At 36.8% G+C, this 21,278-nt stretch overlaps 1 protein-coding gene across 1 annotated transcript; it reads left to right on the top strand.

Annotated features, from left to right (window-relative positions):
* The first annotated feature begins 1,886 nt into the window (after positions 1 to 1,886).
* Positions 1,887 to 9,485, top strand: LOC106870726 (uncharacterized). The gene is made up of 4 exons (XM_014916897.3): positions 1,887 to 1,980; positions 4,902 to 5,074; positions 5,896 to 5,977; positions 9,182 to 9,485. Exons 1-4 carry the CDS (start codon positions 1,968 to 1,970, stop codon positions 9,337 to 9,339), a joined length of 426 nt encoding a protein of 141 aa, XP_014772383.1. The 5' UTR covers positions 1,887 to 1,967; the 3' UTR covers positions 9,340 to 9,485.
* Positions 9,486 to 21,278: the final 11,793 nt, after the last annotated feature.

The raw sequence follows: 21,278 nt of genomic DNA, 5'->3' as shown, positions 1-21,278 counted from the left end.
AATAAATGTGAATTGGTGAAATGATTGTAAATATTCCATTAAAAGTAATATCACAAAGTTCCATTCTTCGATGCTTGGATACTGTTGCTGATTATTCGCAATTTACGATGAGATCATGTTATATAACAGTCCCATCTGCTGGCGTTGGCGAAATTTTGGTCTGCTAATATTATCTGTGCTTTTTGCAGCACTTAACATTTATACTAGATGATATCTCTGAACGATAACCGCAGTCTACAGCGTTTAAAAGAACGTATACGAGTCAAGCTGGTCATGTCAATTAATATTCGCTATAGATGTTGCTTCCATCGTTAATAGCTAATACACACACACATACAGACACACACACACACACACACACACATACACACACATTAATATATACGCATGTATGCATGTATATATATATATATATATATATATATATATATATATATATATATATATCGATTTAAATGAGAGCTCAAAACTGATCCATTGAAAATACTTTATTATAATAATGAAAATGACTTATGATCATTTCGATGCAATATCCAGATTGATTCATGCATATTATAAAATATGGGATACTGCATCTCCTCAGGGCCTTATTATTAGTAGCAGGCAGACAATAAAAATAGATAACATTCATATACAACATTCATAGTTGACCTATGAAAACATGCAAAAAAAAACAAGTTGAAAAGACATGAGATGTTATACAACCGTACATCATAATGGTGTTGAAATCATGAACATATCAAGCAAATGATTCAAATTAATGATGCTAGACTATGAAGTTCGGTAATTAACCAATCCGGAACGCTGTACATTTCGAAAAGGATCGTTGGAGTTATAAACATAAATACAAAACTCAGACCGGAGAAAAAAGCAGTTAGATATTAAAAAAATACATTTTTAATAGAAGATCCTGGTCAAATAGAATAGAATATTTTTGCCTAATTTTTGGTATAAAAATATATATAAATATATATATATATGTGTGTGTGTGTGTGTGTGTGTGTGTGTGTGTGTGTGTGTGTGTGTGTGTGTGTGTGTGTGTGTGTGTGTGTGTGAGTGTGTGTGCCTGTGTGTCTGTGAATGTGTGTGTGTGGGGGTGGGGGTTGTGTGGGGGTGGGGGTTGTGTGTGTGTGTGCGTGTGTATGTGTGTTAGCTCTTTAGCTGGAAAACATCTCAAAAACCTTAACGAAAAGTGACGAAATAGCAAGAAGCCAAAATGACACAAATGAAGAAAGCCTCCGAATACACACAGCAGAAAAAATTTCACGACTCTTACATACTAAAGCCTCGTTCAGGTGCACCAAATGTAACCCAACCCAGCTTTTTGATATTTATATAACTATCAATATTTTGTTAGTTCTGATTGATAAAGTTGGTTTTCGTTTATCAGGATTCATGGGAAAGAAAGTATGTTTGATAAAACTGCGGAAAGCAATTACTACATCACACAATAGAAGGATATTGATAAAATATAAACAATACGTATAAATAACTGTGCCTGAGTGTGTGTATGTGTCTGTATGTGACTCTGTGTGTGTGTGTGTGTGTGTGTAAGTATGTATGTACATATATATATATGTGTATATATATACGTATATATATAAGTGTATATATGTATGTGTGTGATTGTGTGTGTGTGTGTGTGTGTGTGTGTGTGTGTATGTATATATGTAAATATATATATATATATATATGTATATATATATATATATATGATTATCTACACACACAACACATACATACATAAATACATATATACTTACCATTGTGTGCGTGTTAGTGCGTATATATATACACATAGATATTTAGACACGTACATGCATACATACATACATACATACATACATACATACATACCCAAACGCACACGCACACGTTTATGTATATCTATAAGTATATATTCCTGCATATATAAATAGGAGATACATAAGACACTTCAACAGTTCATTTACTGTTAAACAACAACAATGAGACTTTCTCGTAAGTAAGATGGAATCTTCTAATCTTCCTTTCTCTTGATTTTCATCATACTTTCAAATCATGAACGTTTTTCACTCTACTGTATTTTTTTCCCTTTACTCTTTGTTAACGTTTGCTCACTCCTAGTCAATCAGCCCTACGTATGATGAAAACCCTTTTAGCCATCATTATTCTACATATTTCTGTTTCAGGTATAGTATATGCATGGAGGCGCAATGGCCCAGTGGTTAGGGCAGCGGACTCGCAGTCATAGGATCGCGGTTTCGATTCCCAGACCGGGCGTTGTGAGTGTTTATTGAGCGAAAACACCTAAAGCTCCACGAGGCCCCGGCAGGGGATGGTGGCGAACCCTGCTGTACTCTTTCACCACAACTTTCTCTCACTCTTACTTCCTGTTTCTGTTGTGCCTGTAATTCAAAGGATCAGCCTTGTCACACTCTGTGTCACGCTGAATATCCCCGAGAACTAGATTATGGGTACACGTGTCTGTGGAGTGCTCAGCCACTTGCACGTTAATTTCACGAGCAGGCTATTCCGTTGATTGGATCAACTGGAACCCTCGACGTCGTAATCGACGGAGTGCCAACAACAACATAGTACATGTAGGATTATATTTGTTGTTGCAGTGTAACACCTGGACTATCCTGTTCCAGTATAATTATTTCAAGTTTGTTTTTTCATGTTCTATGCATTATTAATGTTATATAACTCATTGGGAATTGACATTGTATTGCGAATGTTTTTCGCTGTTGGCTACTAAAGATATAGCTTATGTAAAATTGATATAGCTTACATATGTACATATATTTATTTTGAATCCGAACACTTCAAGAGATGAAGAATAAAATACGACGAGGAAAACACCAGGGCAATGGTGATGAAAAATCAACTGACTGATTGTTTAACCAGTATATTAAACGAGCAATCGATTAGTTAGCTAGATGTTTGACCAATGTGTGTTAGCACTCCGTCGCTTACGACGTCGAGGGTTCCAATTGATCCGATCAACGGAACAGCCTGCTCGTGAAATTAACGTGAAAGTGGCTGAGCACTCCACAGACACGTGTACCCTTAATGTAGTTCTCGGGGATATTCAGCGTGACACAGTGTGACAAGGCTGACCCTTTGAATTACAGGCACAACAGAAACAGGAAGTAAGAGTAAGAGAAAGTTGTGGTGGAAGAGTACAGCAGGGTTCGCCACCATCCCCTGCCGGAGCCTCGTGGAGCTTTAGGTGTTTTCGCTCAATAAACACTCACAACGCCCGGTCTGGGAATCGAAACCGTGATCCTATGACCGCGAGTCCGCTACCCTAACCACTGAGCCATTGCGCCTCCACGTTTGACCAATAGATTAACAATAAAGAAGTGGCATTGAACCAGTGTGAGTGTAGTTATTATTATTAGCGTTACGACCTTCTCAAAACACATGATATATATATACACACACACACACACACACACACACACACACGTGTTCGCGCGCGCGCATGTGTGTGCGTGAGCAACCATTACTCAAGTTTCATGTCCCAAACAAAATCTAACAGTACATCGTTATCTCAGATTATCCATAAACTAAAGAATGACTCAACTCCTTACACTCTCCAATGGTCCACAGTCACCCGCGCCAAATTATACAGCGGCTATAATAACAAGTGAGATTTCTGCATGGGTGAGGTCTTACCTATTATGCAATCCACAGATTGTCTTACTGAACGCATCATTATAATTTCTACCTTCAAACATTAACCATTAAATCTATTCTCAAAATACAAATAACACCCTCCCCCCCCCCCTACCGCCGCATCTTTTTCCCTAGCCTTCTTAAACTTTTCCTCCCTTATTTATCCTCACTACCACTATATATCAAACCACCAATATATTCTTATTATTTTCTCTTTAATTCCTTATTGGCGTTTATATAGTTTTCTCTTTATCTTTCCTTATCATTTATAATCTTTGTTTCTCTTATTTCACCTGCCTTCCCCCTCCTACCCTCTTTGCAAACTTACAAGTGCATACGCCCACATACACCTCCATTACCTCATACTGTAAACACGCTCGCCGCACACAACATACATTCCTTAAGTGGTGGCTAGTAATAGTCGCTACAATTCTTCCCCATTCTCTCTTAATTTCCATTTCTAATTCTACCCCATCTCTCTATGCATACTTTTTTCTCCCCTTGACCGCAAATATTTTCCCACCCTCTTCTCTCCACATTATCTTTTTTCTAATACCACTCCCCTTGTTAATCTCTATGATTCGGCCAAAATCACACTGTGGGATACTACTGGTCAAATGACCTTTGTTAAATTCCTCATTCTTCTCACTCCCTTTGTTTTTATTCCTTTTTTTATTCTTAATTTCTCTCTACAGTTATAATCTCCACTCTTACTACATTCCCTACACATTCTGATCGAATCTTCCATGTGTTAACATGTACCGCCTTGCGATAATGTAAACTTTCATTTAATAGGGATATCCGTAGCCTGACGAGTAGCCTGCGGTATACACCACTTCGGAGGTTCCGCTCGCTATGAAACATATGTAGCCTGGAGCTTATCTAATCCATTCCGTAGCTCTTGTATTCTTATTTGCATACCCAGCAACCCTGGTCGCCTACTGTGAAATATAAAAAGAACTTTGTTCAGTTTATCATACTTCGATATGCAAAGATCGACAATCTTCCGTCTCAATAAACCACTATTGTCCGTGGAAGTTGTTTTTTATATTTACTACGGATTGTTTGAAACTAACTTTCTTCCTACACCTCGATCCTTGGATAATATATTTACGCACACACACACACACACACACACACACACACACACACACACATACATACACACACTGATATATATACATACAGACAGACATACATACGTGAGTACATATTCACATTCATATATATATTTACAGTTGTATTTTTACTTGTGTTGGTCACTGCCTATTGCCAGTTCAATTCCTGTGAAGGCTTTGATGTACAGCAAACGCTTACCAAAATAAAAGAAGCTTTAGAAAAAGGATTTGGAAATAAATTTAAAAAATTCTTCCATGGCATCACAAAGTTTTTCAAAGAAATAAATGGGAAGGTATGTAAAATGTCTTGTTCATCCCTCCCCATAAATGAGCTTTTGATACAATAATCCGAAATTACAGTTTTGTTACCAGGGTTTCGTTACTACTATGTCCATTTTAACATGTCTATATGTGTATCAACTAACACTGTGTTACCATGATTGCAACCAACACGTTTATACAGTATGTTTGTGGATATAAAAACAGCAATTGTACATGCTTGATTTGATTTGTGTGGGTTACAAACAGTTGTTAGATAGAGAGGGTACACACTTGCTGATAAAGATTCCAACAATAAACATATACAACTCTTACCCCCGCCTCTCTCTCTATTTTCCTCTACCCCCCCTCTCTCTCTCTCTCTCTCTCTTTCTATCTCTTTATCTAACTATCTGCCGACGATCATGTAGGAGTTGAATCGATATATATATATAGAAACACAATCTCAAAAGCTTCACACATCATAGAAATTTGGAAAAGTACAACTTCAGACATGTCTTAGCACCACAAAAACGTAGATATTCAAATATATTTTGAAACAAACGCTACTACATAAAACTTGAAATAGGTCATATACGTTTAAAGAAAAATGCTTAGATATATCCGGCACACGGGCTAAAACGGCTACTTATGTGTGTGTGTGTGTGTGCCTCTGTGTGTGTGCCTCTGTGTGTGTGCCTCTGTGTGTGTGCCTGTGTGTGCGCTCTTGCACGCGCGTGCGTGTGTGTGTGCGTGTGTGTGCGTGTGTGTGTGTGCTTGTGCATGTATGTATGCGTGCGTGCGTGTGTGTACAGTAACAATTTTCAACATATCTTCCTTACTATCTCTTCTCAAGTTTGAAATCGATGGAACCCCTCTGGTGATTACCTTCTTCGCAGACGACTGTGAAATGAAGATTACCGGAAAACGAAGTCTATGTAAGTCTTATTTGGTTTATTGCGAAATATTAGACACACATGTAATTTTATAATTGTTAATATTTATACATCGGAACAGATATCATTTGTAGTAGTTCTGTCTACATCTACTTATCTATCTGTTTCTCTCTCCCCAACACAAAAACACAACCGCACGCCCCCCCCCCACACACACACACACACGCATACACATACACACAGAAGAAGAGAGAGAAATAGATAGACACCCAGAATTTAAAAAAACTAATTCAGAATGCATGAAACAACATGACATGTCGTACTCAGTTGTATTTATTTATCCAAAAGCCTTAGCTTCAGCGGTTTAAAAAAGATATAGAAACATCCTGCTTTCCTAAGGTAAACAGAAAAAATACTAGGAATCTTCTTAAGGATATATTTCGGAATAATTGGCCCTCTTCAGAAGTGTACTAGGATTCCTTGGTTACCTTGAGAATTTTAAATTGAAATCGCTATAAACGTATAACAGTAGCTTTCAAAAGTACATTAACAGCTATTTTGATTTGCACGTTACTTTGGTTATTTCACCTGAAAATGAGTATAAGACCAATTGTAGAACAGATTTCTCTTCGTCCAACTGCCTCATCCAGAGGTTGAAAGGGCCAGGAATGTGTCTAAATCTCTTTGTGATTATATAGGCACCTACAATAATTAGCGAAAGCATGATACATGCTACCATATCATGCTCACTTGTGAATGGCGGTGAAGGTTTACGTCTATAAATATATGGTGGGGTATATATTATGTAAGTGTGCTAAACCACAGCTGAAAGTCTATATATATTTTATTTTAGTTGTGTTCTTTGGCTCTAGCCATCAGAGCTGAACCATCGATTTCAGAGTAAAACTTTTTGTCCTTCGTGTCGTCTCTATACACATATCCAGGGCCAAATATTTTGTTGGCTTTGTCAAATATATATGAGATTTTTTAGATAGTGGAGCCACGAACTGGTAGCTATTCTCTGTTTTGGACGAAGAGTATTGAAGATAACCGATGCAACAAACTGGTGTAAAATACATCTACATATCTCTTAAAATTCTCAGAAAGGCTTGATTAGTTTACGCAATCATTGCGTAAACCGGCTGTATATTGGAGGGTATCCAAATACGCAGGTAAACGAAAGTGTTAAGAGTTTTGAATTATCTTCACGTCTTGGATATGGTTCATTCGTTGGAGTTCCTTTTTACATAACAGAGAGAATGATTTCACGACATTGAAAGACGTGTTATTCGCCTTCTTCCAACTGTAATTCGCATCTATCTGTTGGCGCGCATAACTGTCGTCTGTTTTGAACACCAGCAATGTTATAGGAGAATGCCATGCAGCATCTGTTCCAGTTCACTGGATCCTGACAGCACCGTCCATGACATTATTGTTGCCAAATTGTATTGACCTAGCCTAACTACGGATACTCCGACTATGTATCCCACATAACAGTCCATTTTATGTTTTGGCTATTTATTTCTCGGTGAACGCCTTGTCTCTTCGTTGAGTTCATCTCTCTTCCTTTCTTACTTCCTCCTCCTTTTTCTTTTTCTCTTTCTTTCTTTTTTTTCGCTAGTCTCTTCTTTTGTCTCCTCTCGGACTTCACCTCTCGTTCTCTCTATCCTTCTTTCACAGTCTAATTCCACTGTTCACTCCTTCTTCCTTTAAGAAATTACACCTAAGTCACTTCATCTGCTACCTCTCTCTCTCTCTCTAGCTCTCTCTCTCTCTCTCTCTCTCTCTCTCTCTCTCTCTCTCTCTCTCTCTCTCTCTCTCTCTTTCTCTCTTCACTTTTCTGTATTCAAGGCGCAAAGTCCGACCAATCCGCCCCTCATATATTTCTTTCATTATACTTACCTATATACACAATAATCCCTGGTTTCTACGTTTCGTTTCATTCCGATCGAAAGACACATTGAATAAATTTTCTTCCGTCTTTCTTACGTTTTCCGTTTGTCTTATCCGTGCTTCTAGTTAATCTCCATAGCTATTTTAAGACAACAGACTTAAATATCTGTCTTATTTAATTCTTCATAACTTTCGTATACTTACTGCCGTTGTCACGTGTGTCTTACATACTTCATATAGCCCTGTCCTAACTACACTATTCCGTAATAGCATTTGTTACGAATCTACCGACTCTCTCCAAGCAGTGATCTTAGTGTTTAAGAGATAAAATCGATTTAAGCTTCATTCAACGGCTGATAGTTTCGTCTACGTCTATGTTTTCCCATCTTTTTTTGTTTTCATTTAACTCGTTCTCTTTTGTCTTTATTATTTTTATTTTTCCTATTTTTATATATTTTCTTTTTACTGCATTTGGACTCACGGTGGTAGTGTCCTATATATTATCCTTTCTACTATAGACACAAGGCCTGAAATTTTAGCGGAAGGGGTTCTGGTGAATTACATCAACCCTTGTACCCAACCGATACTTATTTTATCAACCCCGAAAGGATGAAAGGTAAAGTCGACCTCGGCAGAACTGAAGCTCAGAAACTAAATTCGGAAGAAATGCGCTAAGCATTTTGTCCGGTACGGAGTCAACTCTGCCGACCCGACGCTTTTGACCCACTTATAATAAGCCACTATTAACAATATATGATAGATATTAGGCTCTGTGTGTGTTTGTGCATGTGTGTGTGTGGGGGGGGGTGCGTGTGCGTGTGTGTGTGTGTGTGTGTGTGTGTGTGTGTGCTGAGTCTTATATTCGTTGTTTTATAAGAATCACTTTTACTTGCAACTATTAAGTGTTTAATTCAAATTACGACAAACGTAAATAAACAAAAGAAGTTTGCTTTTTTAGAAGCGTTGAGATCTCTTAGAAAGTTATTGAGAATTTAAAATCACTTCTTTAACTTTCTAAGACATCTCAACGCTTCTAAAAAAGCAAACTTCGTTTGTCGTAATTTGAATTTAACATATGATAGCGTGTCATAAAGCGAGATTTATATATCTTAAATTTGCAGAGGAATTTGTAGTGGGTAGTTTAGCTTAATCGGTCAAAGCATCGTGACGCGTAATCACGGGGATGTGAGTTCGAGTCCACAGCTAGCCACCTACACTTTTCTCTGCAAAATAGAGGTAGTTTATCCTGTTCAGGCTATATTATTAGCATTATTCTGCGATTGAGAATTTATTAAGTGTTTATATATTTGCGCATGTATATCTAAACATATATAACGTTTTGTCAACTTTCAGTTGAAGTGAAATGTCCAGCTGATGTGACTGAAATCATCACGCAAACCAAACGCCACTGTGAAAGGTCAAGTCAGATAAGCGCCGTCCAGTGTGCTACCAAAATGGTACTCGAAGAAATTCAGAAGAATATTGAAATCGGCAAAATCTCCGGCTCGTAACTTGTATCAACACATATAACGTGTTATACACACATACACACACACATACATATATATGTATGTATGTATGTATATATGTATAACTATATATATTCTCAGCAAAAACACCAGCTACAAATAAAGCACTAGAATAATTTTGCTAGCAATCTTTTATTGTCTTTTATTAGCTATCAAACGGTGCGTGCGCGCGCGCGTTTGTGTGTGTGCACGTGTGTGTGTGTACGTGTGTGTGTGCACGTGTGTGTGTGCACGTGTGTGGACGTGTGTGCGCGTGTATGCGTACGTGTGTTTGTGGGTGCCCGTGTGTAAGTAAATGTGTGTGTATTTACTTACATGTTGGTAGATTGACACACATCAGAGTTACTTCACTCTTTCGAAATCATTAAGAACATCAATACTCTATGCTGTCTGTTTTAAACATGTATAACATATGACAAGTATATTTACATTCGCTCAAACACTTCAATGACAGTTACACGAGGTGGGAAATATAGGTAAATATCAAACTTTAGAACCCATGCAACCAACCAGTTTATTCATCTGTTGTTCATCTCTTAGTTTCTGAGTTTATCAGTCTCTCTATATGTCTATGTGTCTCTGTTTGTATATGTGTGTATGTCTTGTCTATCTATCTATCTATCCATCTATCTATCTATCTATCTATCTATCTATCTATCTATCTATCTATCCATCTATCTATCTATCTATCTATCTATCTAGTATGCCATGTCTATCTATTTATCTAGCTAGCTAGCTAGTCTCTCTGCCTGTCTCTACCTCTTTGTCTGTCTGTCTATCTATCTCTGTCTGTCCGCACAAACCCAATAAATGTGTAATTCGTATGGTTATGTCGTGAAAGCATGCAGTAAGAATATGAGTACTTCGCCATTTCCAGTGATAATGGACCGGGACATAAAAGAATCTAGATTCTACTGTCTGTGACGCAAGAAATCTTCTAAGGAAATAAAAAAGATAAAGAAGATAGCACTACATACAACATAAGCCTGACATCCAACGACAGTATAATCCAAGAAAAAAGGTAATGAAGAAGCAGTGTAAGAAGGAAGTTATTAATGCAATCTTTTATCTTTCCAACTCACAAAAATAGCTGACTTTGAGTCCTTATTGATTGTGTTCGTTAAAAAAGGAGGTATTGCAAATCAATTTTAGCAACAGCAACTAAATACTATCAAGAAATTAAACTAGAGTTTCATCAGATAAAATCTAACCTACATTAAGAGTAGAAACATACATACTATTGACACCCAAATCATTAAGATGTTATTAAATCATTTCTATCTTCATATCATCGCCATATGTTTCGATGGATGCATTCAAAATACATCCGACAGGATGGGTAATGTTGAGCAATGCGTCAATTTTATCGGGGTGGGGATATAAACAACAGTACTCATCAAATAAACATTTTAACAGATATAAGAAACCATGTTAAAATGTCTATTTATTTCGTTCCTGACTAGATTCGTAAAGTGGAAAATTTGTATAATGGGGTATTATTGTCTCTAGAAAACAATGAATGTACCTTTAATTGGTTCCTACAAAAGAAGCTGATTCTTAAACTTTCTAAAATTGAAAAAAAAGTTAAGATAAAAATAGCAATATTCAAAAGTATAATTTTTTATTAAATCACAAACTACCTTTGGGTCTGCCATGAATGAGGCTTCTTGAGCGCATGTCAATTTCATTTGTTGAGTTTCTTCTTGTTTTGATGTTTGGTCCGCACTACACTATATATCTACGTTAAAGAATTGTCTAAAGTTTTTTGTTGAAAAAATTTCTTCATTTCACGGAAGATTTCATGTTAACAAACGTGACTTCTCATTAAATTTGCAGCAACAGCTGAGCTTCTTTCAAAATCAGCATCTTGCTACTGAAAGATTTCAATTGCTTTTTCGATGTGAAGAAATGCTTCATTTAGCTTTTTCGCAGAGAATCATCTTTCAGGTGGTTCTTCATTTTCTTCTTCGTCTTCACGTTCAAACTTTTCCATTTCTAACAATTCTTCATTTGTGATTTCATCAGTCAACATAAAGAGCTTCTTTAACGTCTTCAGGTGAAATTTCGAAGTTCAATTCCTTTACAATGTTTATGATCGTGTCAGTATTTTTTTTTTTGAAGACCTTCATGAAGATTAATCAAATCCTTTCAAAATTATCAATTAATTTGGGGCAGAGATTTTTCCAAATTCCTTTCATGTTCTTTACAGCGATTTTATCCCATAATTTCTTTATCAATTTTATTGCATCAAGGATGTTGAAACTCTTCCAAAATTCTTGAATCGTAGGACCATTTCCTTTATCAGTCACTTCGATGAGTCTTTCAAAGGTAAAACGGAGATAGTAAAATTTAAACGATGAAATGATTCTTTGATCCATAGGCTGCAATGAAGATGTTATATTGGGAGGTAAAAAGTCGACATTAGAATTTTGATGGAGATGCTTTAAAAATGCAGCATGACTGGGGGCATTATCCATTATCAAAAGAATCTTGAAAGGGATGTTTTATCCATACACTATTTTTCTACTTCGGGAACAAAGCTATTAGAAAACCAATCTACAAATAGAGTTCCTGTTTCCCAAGCTTTTTCTATTATGCTTCCAGATTACAGGAGGCTTCGTCTTATCAATTCCTTTTAAAGCACGGTGGATTTCAGATCGATAAATAAGTTTGGACTTGAGTTTGCAGTCTCCTTCACAATTTCCTCCCGGAAGCAATGTTATCCTCTCTTTTGCAGCTTTGAATCCTGACATTGAAGATTCTTCTCTCGCAATAAAAGTCTTTGAAGGCATTCGTTTCCAAAATAGGCACATTAAATATCTGTGATATTATAAAGCCTTCTTCTTCAATCAAATTTTCTCATTGGCGAGGAAAAGTTCCTGCAGCTTTTTGATCTGCGCTAAATGATTCTCCTTGAATTTTCACATTGTATAGATTTGCTGGCTTTTTGAAACGATCGAACCAACCATTGCTCGCTACAAATGTTTCATTTTATCCATTTCATGTATCCTTAAGCGAGTTAAAAAGTGGAATTGCTTTACTGTAAGTGGCATATAAAGTCTATGAATTTAATCGTTAATTCAAGTTGTCGAAAGGTTTTCTGTGCGTGAAATTAAACTGTCATTATTTTTTCTCCGTAACCAAGCTGAATTTAGAGAGTGGTTTCCTTTAACTTTATTTAAATAATCTTCCTTTTGCTTCAAGATGGTACAAACAGATGAGGGAGCCGTATCAAATTTTTTTTATATAAATCTTTAACAGTCGCACCTTTTTCGTGTTGTTTAATCAATTCATATTTTATTATTAAATTTTTAAGAGGCATTAAAATTTTTTAAAAAGGATGAATGGAATGAAGGACGATAAAATGTGGGCTAGCGTAAAGGAAGTCGGGCAGGCACTTACACACTTCAAATCCAAAAAGAGTTGTAGGCAATAACTCGAGGTAACAGGTGCTGCCAGACCGGAAGTGATGCTCGTTGCCATGTTAACGAAATTTTTCGTTTTTCATCTACAATTCGTAAAGATGAGGTTTTGTAAATCGAGGTTACGTAAAACGAAGTATGCCTGTATATATATACACACACCAACGCACATGCACACGCACACACACATACGCACGCACGCCCACACACATGAACGCACATATACCTCCACACACACAACCCTCAACACACACACCCAGTAACCACCACGCTTACACACGCTACTACGCACACAAACACACACACACTACCACGCACACACACACACACGCCACCACGCACACACACACATACACTCACATACACACGCTACCACATACACACGCTACCACATACATACACACATACCGACTATCTTCATACCCTCCTGTCCCATAAAGCACTTTCTCTTCTTCTTCCTACTTCCGGTCACTTCAGAAATGTAACCGCACTGTAGGTGATTTTTCCTCCTTCTTCCTTCTTTCTCTTTGGACTTTTCTGTTTTTCTTGTTTCCGACGGAGGGCTTTGTCCGAGACGTAAAACAACAATTTTCTTCTTTCTCCGAGCGTCATTTTAATACATTTCTTGTGCTACGTCCCCACATAGCTTCTTTCAGTCTCTGTCTACCAAATTTACTTACGAGAAAAATCGGTTGGCCCGAAGCTATAGTAGAAGACACTTGCCCAAGGTGCCACGCAGTAGGAGTGAACCTGGAACCATGTGGTTGGGTAGCAAGCTTCTTACTACACAGCCACGCCTGCGCCCAGTGAGAAGGATACTTCGTTAAAAACTGGGAGAATTGTCTTAAACATCATTAGCATGGATTGTAAGTAGACATAAGCCTGTAAGGATTATTACAAGTATTCCGTATATTTATTGAATAGCAGTGAAAGATTCAATATATTTAGGTACGTTTAGACATCACTAATCAACCAGTCAACCATCTTTCCTTACAGTTTAGCTTTGTCTTGTTCAAATTGTCAAGAAAAATGTCAGACATCCTCATCTCAGTTTGTCTGCTTCACAGTTCAAGAATGCAACACATCGGTTGTTTATCAAAATGGAAGAGTAAAATCACCCCACCCCATCCCACCACCACCAACAACAACAACAACAGCGAAAGTAAACTAGTGATGATTAATAATAATAATAATAATAATAATAATAATAATAATAATAATAATAAGAATAATAATAATAATGATAATAATAATGGTTAAAATAGTGATTAAAAATATATAAAAAAAAAATTTGTAAAATAAAATTTAAAAAAAAGGAAAATTTAATAATTTAACTTTACTTAAAAAAAAAATTCAAACAGTACACCAAATCGCTTGTCCAATGGTTATAATGGAAGCGCGCCTGTCAGGAATCTGTCAGCCTGACGACGAAAAATTTTCAAATGGCAGAATATCTTCCCCGAATACGAACCTGGAAGGTCACTTAGACGGGATTTGTCCCAAATTAAGCCCCCAAAGTTCACCACCACAACGACCACAAAATCAAAAATGTAAAAGAATTAAATGGAACCGGGAAGAATATAAAGAAGTAATTTACGCTTATTACTTTGCATTAAGTAGGCCAACCCAAGAGAAACACACCGCAAACTCCTACAGAATTTGGAGGAGCCGGAATCCAGCTAGCAGACCAAACCTGGATGAAAACAGATTAGCAAATGTTAGAAGAGATATCCTCAGAAATACCAGACTCACAGATGCAGAATTGACCTCTATTAAAAGAGCGGTAGAGAATGACCTAAATATAAGTCAGGAAAGAAATAATGAGGCAGAGGAGAGGAACGTTGGACCACAAGCATTGGCTGAAAGGCGACCATCTGCCGAAACCACTCAAGAGCCTGAAGAAAAAGGAGAATATAATGACCCTAGGGAAAACAGCCAGGAAAATGATGTCGAAACAGAATTTGAAAACCACATATTTGCTGAACAACACAGAAAATTTATCACTGAAATGAAGCAGGAAGTTCTGAATGAGCTTGCAGTTGTAGGGCATACAAATATGAATGATAGGCAACCACTCCATAAACTACCAAATGCACACCAACATAAAACGCAAATAAAAATTAGCAACTGTGTTACACAAGAGATCATACAACAACTAAAACCCGATCTTAATAAATTAAATGAAATTATTTACTCTGTTGCTAAGGTAATCGAAAGACGCTGTTTAACACCCAAAAAGCCAGCAATACCAAATTCGAAAAGAAAATCAAACTGGAGGAGTAGAATTGAAACTGAGATTGAATCGTTGCGAAGGGAGATATCAATATTAACTGAGCTAATCTCTGGAAATGATATAAAATCAAGAAAAAGCAGGAAGATCGTGAGGAAATATGGACTCTCAACAAGAGAAGAACTAATGTCAGCGAATGAAACACTTAAACAAAAAGTTCAAGCGAAGGCTCAGAGAATACGCAGATTTGAGAAAAGAATCAGATTCTACAGGCAAAATATGATGTTCAAATCCAATGCCAAATCAATTTACAGGGAAATAGGGAAAGAAAAAATAACCATTGAAAATCCACCCCTAATGGAAGAAGTTGAAAACTTTTGGAAAGGGATCTGGAGTGATGAGAAAACATACAATGAAAATGCAGACTGGATCAAACGCACCCAAGATGCCTACAAAAATCTACAACAACAGGTATGGGAAGACATTTCAATCACCGACTTAAGGAGGGCACTAACGAAGGCTCATAAGTGGAAATCCCCTGGTACTGATAGAGTACCAAATTTCTGGCTCTCATCACTCTCGTCCGCACACAAAATGTTAGTAATACTATTTAATAGTATTATGAAAGACCCAGAAAGAACTCCCCATTGGATGGCAAAAGGTATTACTTACCTCCTCCCGAAAAATAACGAAACCAAAGACCCAAAAAACTACCGGCCTATAACATGTTTGTCTACTACCTATAAGATTTTGACATCTATTCTAGTGGAGAAAACATATACGTTTATGGAAGAGAATAACCTCTTTCCCACTGAACAAAAAGGATGCAGACGAGGCTCATACGGATGCAAAGATCAGCTCTTAATTAATCGCATGATCCTTGAGAACTGCCATAACAAGTGCAGGAATCTCAGCTCTTCATGGATTGATTATAAAAAAGCCTTTGACAGCATACCACATTCGTGGATTCTGAAATCGCTGGACATTTTCAAAATTTCTCCTGTGATTTCAGATTTCTTAAAGTATAATATGTCACTATGGAACATGTAGCTGCAATTATATCATTCTAATGGAGTATTGCACTCAAACAATATTAGCATAAACTGTGGAATTTTCCAGGGTGACTCGCTCTCACCACTAATTTTCTGCATAGCACTGATACCACTCTCAAGTGAACTGAATAGAACAGGGTATGGCTACAAAATTGACAAGAAAATAAGCCATCTATTTTATATGGATGATTTAAAACTATATGGCAAAGATGATGGAGAGCTTCAGGAACTATTACATACTGTGAAAGGATTCAGTGATGATATCGGGATGGAGTTTGGCCTTGAAAAGTGTGCCAAATCCACTTTTAAGAAAGGGAAACTAGTAAAGTCAAGTTCAATAGAATTAGATGTCGAAACAGTAATAAAAGAACTTGAGCAGGAACAAACCTATAAATACCTAGGAATAAATGAAGGCTCTGGTATCCAGCATGCAAGCATGAAAGAGAAGGTTAGGAAGGAATGTTATAGAAGAGTTCGAGCAGTTCTGAAGTCTGAGCTGAATGCATATAATAAGGTGTTAGCCATAAATTCCTTAGCAGTCCCAGTTGTTCTTTATAGCTTCAATGTGCTTAACTGGAATACCAGTGAAATAGTCAAAATTGATAGAAAAATCCACAAGCTACTGACTTGTAATAAGATGCACCATCCAAAGGCAGACGTGGATCGTCTTTACCTTCCCAGAGCTCAGGGAGGTCGAGGCTTGATCCAGCTTGAACTTACGTACAAAACCATCACAATCGGACTGGCCAAATACCTTGAAACAACCATCGATTGGATGCTGAAACTTGTTGAAAAACATGAAAGACCGAAAAAAACTTCACTCTATTCTGAAAGAGAGCAAAAAATTCGCTACCGAACTCTTAGATACCCACCAGCTTGATCAGGTTGAAGGAAATGCGCCAACTGCTGCTGCAAAGAAAATAAAATTAATTGCAAAGACAAAAGCACATGAAAAATTAGCTAGCAGATGGGAACAGAAACCTCTGCATGGCAAGTATGTGGCTAGTAGCAAACAAGCTGATGTCGACCAGAAACGCACGCATCAGTGGTTACGAAGTTCAGGGCTAAAAGCAGAGAGAGAAGGTTTCATATTGGCTGCTCAAGACCAAAGCTTATTAACCCGGAACTACCAAGCCAATGTGATAAAAAATGGAGCTGATCCAAAATGCCGATTTTGTAACGATGCGATTGAAACTATAGACCACCTAATATCAGAGTGTAGAGTCTTAGCACCTGTAGAATATAAAGCAAGACATGACAGAGTTGGCCAGTATTTACACTGGACAATATGTCAGCATTATAAAATCAAAACCGCTGACAAATGGTATAAACACCATCCTGAAGCTGTGACTGAGGGAGAAAATGTATCGATTCTCTGGGACTTCCCCGTACATACCGACAAGACTATAAAAGCTAATAAACCGGATATTATTATAAAAGATCAGACAAAGGAGACGTGTTTATTAATTGACATGAGTATTCCCTCTGATCATAATATAGCGGCGAAAGAATTTGACAAGATCAGTAAATATAAGGACTTGCTAATAGAAATTGAAAAAATGTGGTACCTCAAGGCGACTACCATACCAGTGATTGTAGGATCTCTAGGAATGATAAAAAAAAAGGTACTGAAACCTATTAGAAAATGATACCAGGCTTACCATCCCTACAGGAAGTGCAAAAAATCGTGCTAACTGGAACGACTCATGTACTGAGAAGAGCATTATCGCTATGAAAACAACATCCATTCATGAATTTTTTTTTTGTTTTCTTAAATACATGTTTTACCTGTGAATTTGCGTGTGTAAACTGGGAATGCATACAACGAGTTTCTCTGCCCTAGGTGTACCGAAAACACTCGGCAAGAAATGGAAGAAAATTTGAAGAAAGAAGAAAAAAAACATCAACAACATAATAATAATAATAATAATAATAATAATAATAAGAAGAAGAAGAAGAAGAAGAAGAAGAAGAAGAAGAAGAAGAAGAAGAAGAAGAAGAAGAAGAAGAAGAAGAAGAAGAAGAAGAAGAAGAAGGAATATATTAACAGACACGACAGAGCTGGGACCTATATACACTCGAAGCTATGCCAACACTATGGAATAACAGCAGAAAAAAGATGGTATAAACACACGCCAGAAAAGGTCACAGAAAACGAGAAAGCAACCATACTCTGGGATATGCCAATACACACATATAGAGAAATTAAGTCAAATAGACCAGATATAATTGTCAAAGATCATGAAGGAAAAAAATGCTTTCTAATTGATGTATCAATACCAGCAGATGACAAAATTTCCCTAAAAGAAATAGAAAAACTTTCAAAATACAAAGACCTGGAAATAGAGGTAACTCGAATGTGGAATCTAAAAACTGAAACAATTCCTATCATAGTAGGTGCCTTAGGTATAATAAAAAAAAATATTCAGACAAAATACAGAAAATTGCACTACTGGGCACTGCATACATCCTACGCAAAACACTTTCAATACAGTAACCATAAGAGCATCACAGCAAACCACAGAACGTACCCAAGGCACACAGAGCTGCGCTCGGTAGTGAAGTGAAAGCACGTTATAAAAATACAACTACTGAACAATAATAATAATAATAATAATAATAATAATAATAATAATAATAATAATAATAATAATAATAATAATAATAATAATAAATGCCCTGGTGCAGTACCAGGCAGTGGCTCTCATGGCTTCTGATCTTAACTAATTGGAAGTGTTATCATGCATCAGGTCATCCCATAAGATCTGTCCGAATTTTGAATAAAGAAAACAAGTGATCAAATGTTATATTTAATTGAAATTTAATCATCAATGTACTTTCCCTGATTATCTATGACTTCCTTCCATCTATTTACAAACTTTCTAATCCCATAAATGTAAAACTCTTTTGGTTTCAAAGCGAAGAACTCTGAAATGTCAGTTTCGACTTCCTCCTGGCTTGCGAAAGTTATGTCCCCCAAATGATTCTGTAAACTACGAAACAAATGATAGTCTGAAGGAACAAGGTCGGGAGAATAAGGTGGATGAGGAATTTTTTCCCAACCAAGCTCTTCTATCTTCTGTGATGTGATCTTTGCAGTGTGGGGTCGCGCATTGTCCTGATGAAACATCACTCCTTTTCGATTCACTAAAGCGGGTCTCAAAATGAGACCCAGATAAAGAGAAGAACCTTTTCCCCATGAAGTTCCTTTCTCGGTTGTGGTTGAACTTTTTCCCTTTTACCAAGTCACTGTTTATGACGTTTAACATTTCGATAGAAGATCCATTTTTCGTCACCAGACACAAGTCTATCCAAAAAGGGTGAAATGAGGTCGCGAGAATGGAGAGAAGAGCAGATGTCAACTGGGGATTTGCGGTTGCTTTCGGACAATTCATGAAGCACCCATTTTCCAAGTTTAGGAACTTTTCAAAGTTGTTGAAGATGACGATGAACAGTTTTATGGTTTGAACTAAGCTTTATTGCCAATTCTTCAAGTGATAATGCTGGATTTTCTTCAAGTAATGCCTCAAAGAGCTTATCATCAAACTCAACTGGACGTCCTGTTCGATCTTCATCTTCAAGGCTGAAATCTCCACCTCTGAATTTTGAAAACCATCTTCTGCAAGTTCTTTCATTCAAGCGTTCTTTCCCATAAACTGAGTGTATGTTTCGTGTCGCTTCGGCTGCAGAGTTTCCTTTTTTGTACTCATAAAGCATTATGTGCCTCAAATGCTCTTTGGATACTTCCATGTTAGAAAGGGTTTTAATCAAAGAAATTTTAATTCTATTATTCTGTAAAATAATATCTAATTAGTTTACACAAATGCATAAAAATAATTTTTAATTCCCTTAGACATTCTAAAATACTATTAAATTTCATTGAATTTTAAAAAAGGTAAAATCGGACAGAACTTATGGGATGACCTGATACATTGTGTTCTCGTGGTATAAAAGATGGGCTACAGCAATATTCAGCTCAATAACACAAATTTGTTTATCAGTTGACTAACCTTAACCAGTTGAGCATGTCCCTTAGTAGCTGACGATATGTGCATCTCTGATCACGAGCAGAAGTAGTGAAGGAGCATCATAGCCATGTGTTGAAAGGAATTCTTTGGGGTTTGGATAATTCACCTTTGGAAACATGGGTGTTTTGTTTATCATCCTTATACAACCCTTATTCAGGGATATTTTTGAGCGGAATGAACTACTCGACCTGAAGAAAATTCTAACTGGGCCCAAACTGCAAGGTCATGTGCTGTTTATCTTAATATGAGATCACAATGTCACGCACATATAGATGTGATGAATGTGCCTGGTGTACCCTTATCAGATGGGTAGTCCTGATGGATGCACTGGGCTTCGTATATTTTACCCCAGTTTCACTTTGATGGCATGCACTGCTATCCCACTCAATAATAATAATAATAATAATAATAATAATAATAATAATAATAATAATAATAATAATAATAATAATAATAATAACAACAACAACAACAACAACAACAACAACAACAAAATCCAATAATTGTCGGAGTCCTCGGAACAGTGAGTAAAAATCTTGAGAAGTACATGGAACAGACAGGAGCTACAATATGGGTGGAGCACTTGCAGAAAACAGCACTGCTTGGAACCGCTCGAATACTCCGGATGGTGCTCGAAAAATAAGGGGTGTTACTTTAGTTCACTGGTAGTGAACAGCTGGCACTGTAGTACATCTCCAGCGTTAGAAGATGTACAAAGACAATAAATAATAATAATAATATACTGGCCAATTTAGCCATCTCATCAATAAGTACACTCGTCATTTTTTAAATGTGAACGGTATCAATAATCTTGTTCAGTCATGTGAAAGAAGTGAAAAGAAGAGTTAAAGAAGCAGGAAGAATTTGAAAAGATAATTATCTTACTAAGCGGGAAATATTCTTGTATTGATAAATCGAGTGATCAAGTTTGAATGGAAATATATATTTTGCCAAATTGTTCTTACTTCTTATTCCTCTCTTTACGACCTCCCTTTGATCGAATAAGACTATTTGGAACCGCCTAATTCTAAGTGATAACAATTATTCTTACTGACGAGATCGCCAAACTCGCCAGCATATTATTTGCTTGATGATCTGAGGAATCAGCTTCTATAGGCGCTGGAAAGGATCACTTACGCAGTCCATAGAACTAGATCAATAATTGCTTACATTTTAATGAACACGAAGA

Source organism: Octopus bimaculoides, chromosome 4 (assembly GCF_046866305.1).
Source record: "Octopus bimaculoides isolate indiv1 chromosome 4, ASM4686630v1, whole genome shotgun sequence".
In the NCBI taxonomy this organism is placed as follows: domain Eukaryota; kingdom Metazoa; phylum Mollusca; class Cephalopoda; order Octopoda; family Octopodidae; genus Octopus; species Octopus bimaculoides.
The sequence above is the reverse complement of the archived record's forward strand: the minus strand, read 5'-3'. Positions and strand labels throughout refer to the sequence as shown.

What these genes read in the sequence shown, in the direction of transcription:
- LOC106870726 (XM_014916897.3), top strand. An exon ending in TCAAAGAAATAAATGGGAAG is followed by an intron (nt 5,075 to 5,895) that starts GTATGTAAAATG and finishes TCTCTTCTCAAG; the next exon opens with TTTGAAATCGATGGAACCCC. An exon ending in TACCGGAAAACGAAGTCTAT is followed by an intron (nt 5,978 to 9,181) that starts GTAAGTCTTATT and finishes GTCAACTTTCAG; the next exon opens with TTGAAGTGAAATGTCCAGCT.